General features: G+C 41.1%; 1 protein-coding gene across 1 annotated transcript; it reads left to right on the forward strand.

Moving 5' to 3' along the window:
- Positions 1 to 14,324: 14,324 nt before the first annotated feature.
- On the forward strand, positions 14,325 to 15,547 carry LOC110711470. Its single transcript, XM_021889850.1, has 3 exons — positions 14,325 to 14,417; positions 14,750 to 15,115; positions 15,248 to 15,547. The coding sequence occupies exons 1-3, from the start codon at positions 14,325 to 14,327 to the stop codon at positions 15,545 to 15,547; spliced, it is 759 nt and encodes a 252-aa protein (XP_021745542.1).

Consider the following 15,547-nt stretch of genomic DNA (forward strand, 5'->3'; position numbering starts at 1 on the left):
GAGTCGTGACGGTTGGGAAGTGATAGGTTACTCTAAATGGGGGTATCACAACCATGAGATGATAGTATATGAAGAGGGTCATCGACAACTGAGCGGCTTAAGTCCTGCTGCGAAACTAGTTGTGAAAGAAATGAGTGATGCTCAAGTGAAGCCTGCTAAAATATTAGCATCTGTGTTAGAGAAATTTCCAGAAGACCATCCAAACCGAAGACACATCTACAACGTCAGACAGCAACTCAGGTTTGAACGGTCAGAGGGAAGGAACCCTATACAGCAGCTGCTACACCAGGCACAATCACGTGGTTACCTGTTCTGGTTTGATTCTGATGAAGATACAGCGGGGGTGACTCATCTTTTCCTTGTGCATCCTGATTGTGCTGATATGATCAAGTCTTGGCCATTTGTGATTTTGATCGACTCAACGTACAAGACAAACAAGTACAAGTTCCCTCTGGTTGAGATGGTTGGGATGGCTCCAACGAACCAGAACTTTCTGATTGGTCATGCAATCATCAGGGATGAGACGGCTCCAAGTTATTATTGGGTTTTGGAGAAGCTGAGAAACTACATCGGGCCTAATGTTCATCCAGCAGCCATCGTCAGCGACTGTGAGGGAGGTCTCTTTGCCCCCATAGCAGAGCTGTTTCCCGAATCGAACCACTTATTGTGCACATGGCACATCAACAACTGCGTGAAAGTGAAAGCCTACAACCTTTTCAAGAAGAATTTGGAAATGGCAGAGAGATTGGTGAATGGTAAGTGGCGGAAGATCCTACAGGCTACCACAGAGGAAGCGTATGAGCGAGCATTGGCTAACTTCAGGGATTCGTACCAGTGGTGTCCGGCACTGGTGGACTATGTGATGCATTAATGGGTCCCTCACAGGGAAAAGTTTGTCAAATATTGGACAAACCAGGTACTTCATTTTGGGAACACTACAACATGTAGAGTTGAGAGCGCTCATAGAGCTACCAAGGACTGGATTGATTCATCGACCGCTGCTTTGGATACACTGTTCGCTAGACTGAACAAGTCAATTGAAACTCAGAAGAACGACATCAGGAACTCTCTAGAGGACTCCAGACGACGACATGGTACGATGTATAGCCATTTTATATTTAAGATTCTCCATGGTCGTGTGTCGCACTACTGCTTGGGGTTGATTCTCACTGAGCTGAACAGGGTGAGGGACTTGGCTGACGAAGTGTATACTCGGTGTGGGTGTACTATTTCAGTAACTCATGGATTACCTTGCGCATGCACCATTCATCGCGTTATTACAGAAGAAAGGGCGTCGTTACATGTTGATCAGGTCCATTCATTCTGGAGGACGCTTGTTATTGGTGAGCATGCAGACAATCAAACGGCCGACCGTGAACAGGAAGAGTTGGAGCAGTTCCGTTCGATGTACGACCGAGTGTCCTCCAGCCATCCTTCTATTATTCGTGACGCTACTCATGTGCTTCATGACATGTTCCACCCGTCTAACTTAGATTATGAGGAACCCGAAGGAGTTGACCGTCCTCGAGGTCGACAGCGGCGGAACAGGAGTGCGTTTGAGTATATCCGTGGTCGTGGTCGTGGTCGTTCTCGTGGTCGGACATCGTCATCTAGTCGTAGTCAATCTTCATCGTCTGTGAATATGCCCCTGAGAACTGGTACGTTTTGGTTGTTTTTATTGCACATAGTTTTAAAGTGTTACTCCTGTCTTCTTAACTGTCTATAATTAATTATTTGGTGAATAGGAAGAAACGATGTTGATCAGTTTCCGTACAAGGAAAGGATACCTGCGATCATCATGTCGTACGTGGAAGGGTGGAATGATGTAATCGGAGATGGTAACTGCGGATTCCGGGTCGTGGCTGATGTTTTTCAAATGGGCGAAGACAACTACGGTTTGGTGCGTGAGTTGATGTACAGCGAAATTGCCTCTAACCGAAATGTTTATCGTCATGTGTACCAGGATGACTTGGATGGCGCTCTCCGGCGTATCCGGTGGGGAGGTGGACCTTGCGGCGAAAATCATTATTTTGACGCGCCCCTAGATCTGTTTGCCGTTGCAAACATTTACAAATGCGCAGTCATGCATTTCGGCCTGGGAGTGCATAGTCAAGCTTATTATCCTTGTACCACGGTTCTCCCTTGGCGGTCGCGTGAGACTGTCACCACACCGGTCAGAGAGCTAGCTATTGCGTTTCTTGGGTCGTCATACAGACATTTCATCCGACTAGACATGTCAACCGATTTTCCGGTGCCACCGATTATACCTCGGTGGTACAACATTCGCACAGCGAGCGTAGAGGGTTGGGATGCGCTATATAATGACCGGATCCACGAATGGAACACCCTAGCTGCATTTTAGTTTTTCTTGTTTACATTCTTTATTTGTAATCTTATTTGTACGTTGCTCTTTTAATGAGAACATTAATATTTTATATTGTATTGCTTACTGCATTCTATATGTTGCATGGGTAAGTTGCGCGGATCCACGAACGGTTATATCAAAATTTAAAAACAGCACTGATAATATGTTTAAGTTGGAAGCTAAAAGAACAATCTAAAATGTTACAATTTTACAACATAATGTCCAACATAATGCTCTATAAATAAAATACAATAACCATCAGTAATCCCTCCTCGACGACGACTCCCACTGCGCAAGGGTCTGTTCCAGACTATCAACAACAGCTCTCCCTGTTGCACTCATGCTGTCCTTCTCAAGAGAGAGTTTCTGAACGTCTTGCATTATCTTTCCCATCCACTGCATACAACAAAAAACAGAAGATGAAATACAATAACAACAAATAAAACTTAATTAAAAGACAACGATAAATATAATAAAAGACATACCGCTTCCGTGGCAGTAGGCGGTGGCACATAATCATCATCGCTGTGGTCGAGATCAGCGATCAACCTCGGGTGCGAATACCGGTTGAACCATTCCATGTAGTAATGGTCACACATGGGAGTAACCCCAGAGGGCGGCCGCTGCAACTCCGCTGTCCATAATCGAGCCACCATCGGAAACTGGTCCCACGTCCCGGTCATGATATCCGGCCATTCCACGACGTACTCCCTCGACGATGCAGGTCGGACCGCCTTCATCGGGCACGCCGGGGGAGGAGGGACAACTTGGACAAATCCAAGTTGGCGAAGACAACGCTGGGGCATGTACGCTTCGACGATGTCACGATACTGAATGAGTCCCGTGTACAGGGTCCTGGGTACCCTAACACTAGGGTTCGGGCCGAAAGGCATCCAGTTCACCTGTACAATTACAACATATAAAATATAATAACATGAATATAATATGTGCAAATAATAAAATGTAGACTCTATAAATAAACGTTACCTCTAAGGGGGACAGCCTGTCCAGCAATAACCGTATCGATCGGAGGCGGTCAATGGACTTCTTCTCCGAGCGGGGACTCCACGCACAAGCACGCGGCATCCCCTCATCAATAGGAACTGGGTCACGATGTTGTCGCAATGCAGGAAAATACTCGTATATCCAAGTCTGCAATAGAGTCAGACACCCAGTGATACCTGCCGCGTCAGCCCGACTCGCAAATCCTAGTTGGCGATACAAATACGCCAACGTAGCCGATCCCCAGGAAAACTGGCCTACACTGTCGGGGTCACACGCCTCTACGATGTCGCGTGGCCTGAGCTTGTTTCCGCCGCTCTTATCCGGAAACAAGGTACATCCGAGGAGTAGAAAAACATAAGCACTCAGCTGTGGGTCGGGCGTCCTACGTGCACTCGGGTACAAACACCGCTGCAACACAGATGCGATCTTCACACCTCCGTGTTCCCAAACACCTAGCGCCTCGGTGTACGGTGCAGCCCTGTCCACCGCCAACAACTCCGCCAGCGAATCTGCCTGATCCGCATCAGCCACAGCACAAAGTCGTTTACCCTCAACACGAATCCCCAGAATGGCCTCGACGTCATGTAACATGATCGTCATCTCACCGAACGGAAGGTGAAAAGAGTTTGTATCCGGCTGCCATCGCTCAATGAAAGCCGTGATCAGCGTACTGTCAATCTTATCGTGCATGGTGGCAGGAACGTGCTTCACCCCAGTGCCCTCCAGTCGCTCGAACATCTCGCTCTCCGCCGGCCAGGCCTCAGCCCATGTACGCAAAAAACTACAAGTCTTTTCCCGGGTATGACATTTCAACAACCCCGTAACTGAAGGCCTCTCCTGGTCCTCCCAAATACGGGCAGCTATGTGTCCTAGAAAGCTAGGAATCACACTCCCGTCAACAGGCCCACCGGGCACCTCACTCCTAACAACCCAAGAATCATTACCCGCCCTCGACCGTTTCCTGCTTGCCCCAGAGACAGTGGACGCAGATGATGTGCCAGATCTACTAACAAACCTACCACCCCTACCCTTACGCACCTCCACCATATGCGTCTCGTACATGTCATCAACCCTCTGACTGAATGGACCGTAATCATCATACGGTCCACTGCCATCGTCCACATCCTCATCCTCATCTGCGCCCTCCTCCTGCTCCTCCTCCTGGTCACCCTCCTCAGCATCATCATCGTCATCGTCATCCTCATCCCGACGGTGGATCCGTTCTCTACGAACTGAGGCCGAAATACCACGGGATCTGACATGTCTATGCCCCGACCTCTCCACTGAATAACTTCTACTAAGAAGCTCTATATTCTTCCCCCCACCATGACGACCCTACACAAAATTTTAAAATATATAAACATACAAAAATTTATACGATAAATAATCATCATCGCAAATCAAATACACTAAAAACAAAACAAATAATAGTAAACAAAATATAAACGTAGAAAAAATACAACGAAATTGAAAAAATTTATAAAAATAAACAACAAAATATAAAAACAATTCAAAATTATATTACAAAAAAAAAAAAAAAAAAAAAAAAAAAATTAAAAACAATTTTTTAAAAAAAATAAAAAAAAAATAAAAAAAAAAAAATGGGGGGGGCGCCCTGGCTGGACGCCCAGCCGGCGGTGGTGGCGCCAGATGCAGACGCCGCCACCAGTTGGCTGGCGTTTGGGCTGGACGCCTTTGCCACGGCTGCGGCGCTTAGACTAAACGCCACAACCGTGGCGGTGGCGTCCAGCCCAGGCGCCAGCCAACTGGTGGCGGCGTCTGCATCTGGCGCCACCACCGCCGGCTGGGCGTCCAGCCAGGGCGCCCCACCGCGTTCACGGCGGTTTTCCCCCTTGTTTTTTTTTTTTAAACAAAATATACCTTTCCACCTTGGGACATCCTTCCCTCCGCCGCCGCCGCCACTTCCTTGCCTTGCCGCCTCGACATTGCCGTTATTTTGATTTTTTTTTTTTTAGAGAGGTTGAAAGAAGATGAGCAATGAGAGTGTGAGTGATGAGAGTGTGAGTGTTTTTTTTTTTTAAGGTCAAGGGCAATTTTGGGAAACCAAGTGAATTTTGTGGGCTTTATGTAGTAATTTGTGGGCGATGTTTAACAAATCCCTTTTCTAAGCGCCTAATCTATACACCTAGCTAGAGTTATCAATTCGGGGATTCGGGTCGGGTTTGAGTCGGGTCAATGTAGGTCGGATCAACTCACGTCAGATTAGTTCGGGTTAAGATGATTATCTTTATAGGTCGGGTTCGGGTCGGGTCAATGTGGGTCGGGGCACGTTGGGTCATGCATCCTATCAAGTTTAGGTCTGGTTCAAGTCAGGTCAATAATAGGTCGGGTTCAATTTGGGTCGCATTAACAACAAGTCGGGTTAAATTCGGGTTTTAACAGGTTATAATGGGTTAGGGGCATTCTTGGGTTCGGGTTGGGTTTGGTTCAAGTCAATACTTTGCGGGTTCTATTCGAGTGATCTGGTCATCTCCAAGTTGGGTTATGTCGGGTCAGGTCGGGTCTCGAAAACTGGGTTAACTCAAGTCTTGGGTTGGTCTCAGGTTGGGTCATATCCTGTTCGAGTCATCATTTTCTCAGGTTCAAACACGTCGGGTAATCATGATTGAGTTTAGATAGACATATTCTAAACACTTAGAAATGAGCAAATAGCTATAATTTGTCTAAGGAGTAGTATGTATTGACTATTGAACTTCTCATAGTAACTTGTTGGCTCAAGAACACAATTGACACAAATTGTCATTAAATTCATATAATATTATCTTATATTCTTAAATTATTTGCACGACGAACATCATATTCTTAGCAGGAAATTATTTAGAAGGGAGTACATAACTATATACCTATATTTCAATAAGGTGGCCGTAAATGAATTTAAGGTGATTTGAAATCGGGTTAGGTTAATAACAGGTCAGGTTAAGTTTGAGATAGGTCATGAACAGGTCGGGTTGAATTTGGGACGGGTCAATAAAAAGTCGAGTTGAATTCGGGTCGGGTTAGTTATAGGTCAGGTTGAATTGAGTTGGGTTAAAGTAACAAGTCGGGTTAAATTCGGGTTTTGACGGGTTAAAACAAGTTTGGGTCAATTTGTTCAAGTTAGGTTCAATTCGGTTCAGGTTGATAATTTACGGGTTATATTTAGATCGGGCCATCTCCAGGTCGGGTCGTGTTCAGGTTCAGGTCTCAAATACCCATGTTAACTCGGGTCTAAGGTTGGTTTCAGGTCGGGTCATATCAGGTTCGGGTCACCATTTCTCTGGTTCAAACAGGTCGGGTCATAATCGAGTTTAGGTAAATTTTTCAATTTAGGTCAGCTTTTGACAACTCTACACCTGGGTGCACCATGAAATCACATCCCGCAAAATTTAAATTTCACGAGACTTTGAAACCTAAAAAAGGCGGAAAGAACACTAGGCAGCATGATAAAGAACATGGGATTTGTAATGAACATACAACTTAAATAAAAAAGAGGAAAAAAGTGCTTGTTTCATATTATCTCGGAAAATAACTGCCCATGTCCCACATTAACTCATTAATTCTTTTCGTAAAAATCTTTTCTAAAAAAAATAATTTTCTCCCTCTAGAACTTTTTATTTTGTGGTTTTACGAACGTCTTGCTAGAGAGTTACACGGTGTATCAAAGTTTCGCCATTAAGTTAGTATCGGATTAAAAGTAATAAATGATGTGAGGTGAGATGTCAGAGTAATTCTCTTTATTTTTTTGTATGTAATTGAATTTGTCTATTGATCAATTATGAGCAGTATTTATAGTGCATGGAAATACCTGCTTTTTAGGTTATTGAACCTAAGTAAATAGGCTGCCTCCGTTTACGGTTTTTCGGGAATTGGGCCTTAAGCCTATTTTACCTTGATGCTCACTCGTGTCACGTGCCATGTCTTGATTGGCTCTTTGAACACTGTAATTGGGGGACACGTGTCATCATGCTATTGGTCCACGTGTTGAGGGAGATTTTACCCTAAACACTTTTCTCTCTCTCTCCAAATCATTTTCTCTGTTTTTAAAAAATTTCAAAGAGGGAACAAAATTGAAAAAGAACAACAACATAGGTATTAATTTTTTTTAATTTTTTTTCTTGTTTTTAGAAGTTTTTTTTTTATTATTTTTTATATTTTATTGAGACTGATGATTTTTTTTGTTTTTTATTTTTTTTTTATTTTCCAATTAACAACAACAAGAAGAAGAGGATGATCTACCTCTTTCTTGTTTGTTTACAATTAAGGGGAGTAAAAGCACAGAGATTCTAGATGTTATAGATCCGATTGTGGACCCCACACTGTTAAGAGCCATATAAAGTATGGATCGGATGATACTCCCAAATAAGTTAAACTAGCACTTTATAGACTTTTCATGTTGTTTTGTTCCTTTTTTGGGTGTTGCATACTTCAATGTTTTTAGAACTTCATTAAAAATGGTATATCTAGTTGCTAGGGTCACTAAAATGTTATTTAAGAATATTTTTATGTATGTACATTATATGTGAGTATTATGTTCTTTATTTGATAAAGAATCCATTAATGTTATTTTTGGAGAAGTATATGTTCTTTGATATAAGTGATACATTTTGTACTTTTGAGGGTAGTTTATGTTCCTTAAAAAAGATAAACGTATGATTACTGGTAGGCCTACTTAAACTTATGTAATTGTAATCTATTTTAATTTGTATGGTATTATATGGTGTTCTTTATATGAGTTTAGGGTTTAGGGTTGTTTATATATTCTTTAACAATGTTCTTTTTAGTTAATATTGAATTTGGATAAATGAAAGTAATCTTTAATGAAAGAACTAAACTTTATAATACAAATTTGAGGAAGCTGAACTCAAAGCAATCAAATCCGAAGAACATCACAACCTCAAGAAGAGGAACTACCAAAAAAAGAAGAAAGATTATTGTTGTAAGCAAATTGCTACCAAAAAAAGGTATTAAATATATATGTACTCTATAAATCAGTATGCATGAACTTTTTTTTACTATTGAAATGTTCTTTTGTACATTGTAAATGTTCTTTTTCTGTTTATAGTGGACTAATTGCATTTCACATGTTTTTATTTATATGATGTTCTTTTTTAATTATTCAGTATGTTCTTTAAAATAGTCTAAAATGTTCTTTTTATGTATTTGAAAAAACAGGAATCAAGGTGAAAACAGACAAGTAAAGATGATACTTCATTTAAGATGCCAAGGAAGTTTTTTTTTTTTTTTGGAATGTTCTCTTTGATAACATCAAACTTTTTATTTTTCAATTCTCAATGGTGAATTGTTAAAAAAACAACCCACCCTCCCCTTCCCCTCCACTGTAGTCCGACAGTCCCCCCACCCCACCGACGTCTGGCATACCTTACCCATTGGTGCCAGGCCTCCCCCCTCCAACAACCCTAGCCCCCTTTCCTTGAATCTCTCCTGAACTCCAATCCTAGAAATCATATTATTTTGTACTCGAAAAGTGAACAATCTCATAATTTCACCGGAAAAATCATTATGAGAGAGATAAACAAGCTTCAAATTGAAGTGGAGGTTGTTGTGTGGGTTGGATTCACGGCGGAATTTAAGGAGTGAAGCTCTATCATTTTGGAGGGATGTCGAAGATTTTGAAAGGAGAGAGAAAATTGCAGTAAAGAGGAGAAGAAGAAGTTCTATGGATGGAGGAAGAGGAAGGAAAAGGATAGATTATGATAGTAGGCAGGAGGGGGGGTGTTGACAGAGGGGAGGGGATCAAACTGGGGGGTTTCGGCTGCCGGCAAGGGCTGATGGCTGATCGGAGGGGGGGGGTTAAATTTATTATAAAAAAATTTTTATAAAACAATTTAATTGTTAAATTTTTTTTTTTTAAAAAAAAAAACTACCTATAGTCAAAATTTAACTATTAATGTCATAACTAATAAATATAAATAGTTTATGATTACCAAAGATAATAGGCTTTTCTACAATTTACCAATGAGAAAATTGAAAAACAGAGTGTTACTAAAGAGAAATTCCCTTTTTTTTAGGGAACATAGCGCGGGCTTTTATTAGACTAAACCGAGTTCCACCAAAATACATGTACTTTGGGGAAACGAACTTAAATAAAAAGTAGTCCATATTACTACCAGTTTCCCATCTAGCAACCAAATGGGCAACCGTATTACAAGCCCACTTAACAAGAGAAAATTTGAAGTAAACAACAAACTATCTTTCTTGATATCGCCGAACACTACGTGAATCAGAGAGACTCCTTCAGCAGAACCATGCACCCCATGGATAACATTTATCGCAACACATTCCACCTACACCAGTTTATAGCCAAGTCTCCTGGCTATTTTTAAGCAAAAACTTACAGTTGGAGCTTCAGCAAGTTCAGGTGAGCTAGCATGAGTGTGTCTAACAATATCATCTAGAATATTGCCTTCATTATTACGGCACACCACCCTCGTACGTACGACTTCCCTCCATTGTATGTGCATCTGTATTGAGTTTGGTCCTCCCATTAGGAGGTGGTACCAATGCGTATCAGCAGGCTTGATCTATCACTCTCTTAGCATAGGATATGTAGTCCTCAACCAATATCATGTACCCAGCAACAATTATCATTGCATTTCCCCTTACATCTTCAAATACAATCAAGTTCTGGCACCTCTAAGCTACCTAAAATAGTGTTGTTATCGTACTTAGCACATTAAAACTACACTTCCTCGTTAGCCAAAGCCAAAGATCTCCAAATCAAGAGGAAGAAGCTTCCTCAACATAGCTCTTAAACTCACAATGTTGCCAAATATCCCTTGTTACGTCACATTCGAAGAGCGAGTGTATAATGGATTCGTTCACAGCCCCACACACACTACATATAGAGGAAGAAACAATATAACAGTAAACAAGTCTATCCCCCACTGTCATATTCCCCAACACGTGCTCTAAATGAAGTGCTTTAATTTGGGAGGGCCCTTAACACCTCATGAAGCCCGCCACACTTCCACATTCCCAGATATGCTATCCACACTACCACTCCCATTTGCACCCATCTTCCAATACCCAGAACGAACGGTGTAAACCCCATTCTTTGTATGCTGCCAATTAAAACACTATTATATGGAATTGCAAGTATATTTGCACACACATACAGTGGAAACATACTGCCAATCACCTCACTATCCCACATCTCCGCATTGTTGCACACCAACTCACTTACTTTCATTTCCGGATCACTCTCTTCATTTGGCGAGAGATATATAATTCCATTCTCCAAAGTCAGCCACTTATCGTTCCACGCATTAATTTGAGACCCATTTCCTACACGCCATTGTAACCCCTTCTTTAAGTAGAGACTTTGCACCCCACAGGCTCCTTCACGAAAAGCTAGGATCGTAGCCTCAAGGACATCAAAATGCTTCAAATACCGAGCTTTAAGAATGCGGTGTTGCAATGAATCCATATTAGTATGTTGCCTCTAAACTTGCTTTGCTTAACAATGCTTGATTAAAATATTTGAGATCACGGAAATTAAGACCCTTTGGCCCTTTAGCAAACACAATTCTTCCTAATGCAACTTCCTCTTGTTCTCTGTCAACCCCCACTAAATTGGCACAACAAAGAGTGTATCTCAACAATTAGAACATCTAGAGACTTTATAAATACTCATCATTTAAGTCGGGATAGCTTGAGCCACTACTTTTTATAAGAACTTCCTTCCCTAGTCTAAATTGTAGCCATTCCTTCCACCTACTTAACTTCTTCCATATTCTCTCCTTCAATATCGCAAAAATAGCTTTATTCGATTTTCAAATGATCGTCGGCAAACCCAAATATTTCTCAGGCTTCTCGACTTCCCTCACACCTAGAGTCTCAATTATATCCTTTCTCTTATCGACAGAAACACATCTAATAAAACCAACCTTCATCTTGTTCAAATTAACTTTCTAGCCTGATTCTCATTCATTTGTATTGATTATATCAGCAATTTTCGAGCATTCTTTGAGATTTTATTTAGTAAAAAGAATATTATTGTCGGCAAAAAAATAGATGAGACACTCTAGGAGCACCCCTAAAAATTTTCACACCACCCACAGTTTTATCATTATTAGCAACATGGATAATAAAGTAAATTAAATTGGGTCACCTTATCAGAGGCCTCAAGTAGGAGTCACCGCACCCGTCACCTCTCCATTAATCTTAAAAGAAAAAGAGACACTAGAGATGAAATCAAGCTGCAAAATTTGGGAGTTGTAATTTTGCAACCTCAATTTTCTAACTTAAATTAAATGTGTGTGTATGAATGGTATAAATTAGTTAGATGGGTGTCTAACTTGAGAGCTAACCATGACCATAATTAATAAAGACCCCTTGTTTTAATTCAGGAGAGGAAAGATGGCATGAGGAAGTGGGAACAATAATGAAGGAGGTGAGCTAAGTGAGGTTGTAAGGCAGTTGGCAATGGTCGAAGGAAACTCGACCAACGATGGGGATGCTCAGGGGGAATTGTTCAAGAAGGTGGCGCAAAACAAGCCACCAACCTATCAAGGCGAACCAGACCCAACAGTGTTAGAAAACAGGTTAAGGGAGTTTGAGAAGCTGTTTGGGGCAATAGGGTGCCCAGAAAATTCGAAAGTGGGTTGTGCTACCTATTACCTCAGGGTGAAGTTGAACTTGGTAGAAACAAAATGAGGCTACCATTAAGGCACTACCTGGGTTCAATTGGACTATGTTTCTGGAGAAGGTTAGGGACAAGTTTTACCCCACGGAAACTGAAAGCTGAGGAATTTTCTAACTTAGCAATGGGAGATATGTCAGTCACTGAATATTTATACCAAGTTTATTGAGCTGCCAAGGTTTGCCAAAGATTGAGAAGCTAGGAAGTTTGAGAGTGGATTGACCACTAATCTTCAACTAAAGCTGTGTGGACAAGTGTTCGAAACCTTAGATCAAGCTTATGGGAGGTCTGCACACCTTTATGCTTTAGAGTTGAAGAAAAAGAAGGAATTAGCTGAGGTAGAAGGAAAGGAAAAGAGAAAAGAGATGGACAAAACTCTAGAAACCCTCAAGGTAACCAGAACAACTTCAAAAAGCAGAAATACCACCACAACAACAACAACAACTTCAACAACAACAATAACTTCCATGGTAACAATTGCCAAGGTGGGAGAAACTTTAATGGAGGAGCTAAGAACTCCAACCAGGGAAATAACAAAGGTCCAAGGCATTATTACTACAAGAGGTGTAGGAATGATCACCCTAGTAAAGACTGTGAGGGTAATTTGGTTACTTGTCGTGCTTGCAACAAGTTGGGACATAGGGAGTATGAGTGCTTCTCCAAAGATTCAAACCGAAACAAGCAGGGCCATAATCAAGGAGGGGCTCAAAGGAACTTTCAGGGAGGCAACAACTATGTAGGGAACAAAGAGGCACAACAAAATGGGGTGAAAGGCAACAATAATGGGAATAGTTAGGTGAAGAGTGGAGCTCCAGGAAAATTGAATGTGATAAGTAGGCATGAAGCTGAAATTACGAAGGATGTTATTACCGGTACTTTTTCTATCATCTCTATTCCTATTAAAGTTTTGTTTGATTTTGGTGCAACTTTTTCTTTCATTTCAAAAGCCATTGTTTCAAAGTTATCGCAGTGTTTGAAAAGCGTAGATGTCATAGATGTACCTATAGTTATTCCTACGGATGTGCCATTAAAGATCTAGGGAAATGTGTTTTTGTTTGACCTCATTGAGTTTGGGTTAAGTGACTTCGAAGTCATCTTGGGAATGGATTGGTTGAGCAAGTATAGTGCGGAGATTCGTTGTCGATCGCAGAAAGTATAGTTAAGTACAGCTGAGGGTGAGTTGGTAACATATTGGAAGCATGGTGGAGCAAAGTGCCCAAGAATCATCTCTATGATGAAATTGGTTAAGTATGTAAAGAAGGGACATCCAGTATATTTTTGTAGTGTAAGGAACTTGGAACACGAAGAGACAGCAAACCTGAGAACATAGAAGTGGTGAATGAGTTTCTGGATGTGTTCCCAGAAGAGATTCCAAGGATTCCACTTAAGAGGGCAATTGATTTCACAATAGAGTTGGTCCTAGGGACATCGCCAATTTCCAAGGCATCATATCGAATGGCACCTGCAAAAATGAGTGAGTTGAAGGAGCAGCTGCAAGACTTACTAGAAAAGAGGTACATTAGACCAAGTGCTTCGCCTAGAGGAGCTCCAGTGTTGTTTGTTACAAAAAGGATGGAAGTATGAGGTTATTTATTGACTATAGGGAGTTGAATAAGGTCACCATAAAGAATAAGTACCCATTACTAAGGATTGATGACCTATTTGACTAATTGAAGGTCACATCTGTGTTTTCCAAGATTGATTTAAGGTCCGGATACCATCAGTAGAGGATCACAGATGAGGATATTCAATTTCCAAGACTGCATTTAGAATAAGGTATGGACATTATGAGTTCATAGTAATGCCATTTGGATTGACGAACGCTCCAGCGATCTTTATGGACTTGATGAATAGGGTGTTCCATCCATTTATGGACAAGTTTGTCGTAGTGTTCATAGATGATACACTGGTGTATTCGAAGAATAAAGAGGAACATGTGGAACATTTGAGGGCAGTTCTACAAACTTTGAGGGAGAACAAGCTCTATGTGAAGTTTCCAAGTGTGAGATTTGGCTAGAGAAGGTAGCATTTCTAGGTCACTTTGTGCCCAAGGATGGTGTAGAAGTAGATCCTGCAAAAATTGAAGCAGTGAAAGGATGGGCTACGCCAAAGACGATGTCTGACATTAGGAGTTTATTAGGTTTAGCGGGGTATTATAGGCATTTTGGGAAGGACTTTTCTAAGATTGCTAAGCCTATGACCTCTCTAATGAAGAAGGACAAGAAGTTTGAGTGAGACGAGAAGTGTGAGGAAGCGTTTCAACTTTTGAAGCAAAAGTTGATTACGGCGCCAATGCTAACATTGCCAGATGATAGTGGAATCTACGATGTGTATAATGATTCATCCGAGAATGGTCTGGGATGTGTGCGTATGCAAAATGGAAGTGTGATTGCATATGAATCAAGGCAGTGAAAACCTCATGAAGTAAACTACCCTACTCATGACTTAGAAATAGCTGCAATCATTTTTGCACTAAAGATTTAGAGGCATTACTTGTATGGGGTGAAATGTAGAATTTATACTGACCATAAAAGTTTGAAGTACATTTTCACCCAAAGTGATCTAAACTAACGGCAAAGAAGATGGTTAGAATTTGCAACGGACTACGACTTGGACATATAATACCATGAAGGGAAGGAAAATGTAGTTTCACATGCTCTGAGTCGTAAAACCAGTCATGGACTGAACACTTTGATAGTGGTTGATGAATTGTGTAGGGAAATGAGAAAAATGAACCTAGAAGTGGTGGAATGGGAGTACCAGCAGATATACTTGCGAATCTAAGCATTCAACCAACAATATTTGATGAGATAAGGGAAAATCAGGCAGGAGATGCAAAGTTGGATATAATTCATGAGATACTAAAGCAAGGAAAAGCTACAAATTTCAAAATTCATGAAGATGGGAGTTTAAGGTACAAAGGTAGATGGTGTGTACCACAAAAATGTGTGGAAGTAAAGAGAAAATTGATGGAGGAAGGACACAATACACCATACACAGTACACCCTAGAGGGGATAAGCTATTCAAAGACTTGAAACAGATGTATTGGTGGCCTAGAATGAAGAATGAAGTTGCAAAATTTGTAGCAAAGTGTCTAATTTGTTAAAAGGTGAAAATACAGCACAAGAGACCGCAAGGAACTGTGCAATCATTGGAAATTCTTAGATAGAAGTGGGATTGCATTTCTATAGACTTTGTGACTTGACTCTGAAAGTCAAAGAGTGGAAATGATACCATTTGGGTCGTGGTGGATAGACTTACTAAATCTGCAGTGTTCATGCCAATGAAGGAGACCAGGAAGATGGAGCAGCTTGTAAAAGCTTACATCAAGAATGTTGTGAGGTTACATGGAGTTCCAAAGGATATTGTGTCTAATAGAGATTCTAGGTTTCTTTCAAAGTTTTGGAAGAGTGTGCAGGAAAAATTTGGTACAATACTAAAGATGAGTACAACATTTCACCCTACCACAGATGGACAAACTGAGAGAACTATTCAACCTTCGAAGATATGTTGA

This window comes from Chenopodium quinoa, unplaced genomic scaffold (assembly GCF_001683475.1).
Source record: "Chenopodium quinoa cultivar QQ74 unplaced genomic scaffold, ASM168347v1, whole genome shotgun sequence".
Classification (NCBI taxonomy): Eukaryota; Viridiplantae; Streptophyta; class Magnoliopsida; order Caryophyllales; family Amaranthaceae; genus Chenopodium; species Chenopodium quinoa.

Coding starts and splice junctions, on each gene's coding strand:
- LOC110711470 (XM_021889850.1), top strand. CDS start 14,325: ATGCTAACATTGCCAGATGATAGTGGAATCTACGATGTGTATAATGAT. Junction 14,418..14,749: donor TGCGTATGCAAAATGGAAGT/GTGATTGCATAT, acceptor TGAATTGTGTAG/GGAAATGAGAAAAATGAACC. Junction 15,116..15,247: donor AGAATGAAGTTGCAAAATTT/GTAGCAAAGTGT, acceptor TGACTCTGAAAG/TCAAAGAGTGGAAATGATAC.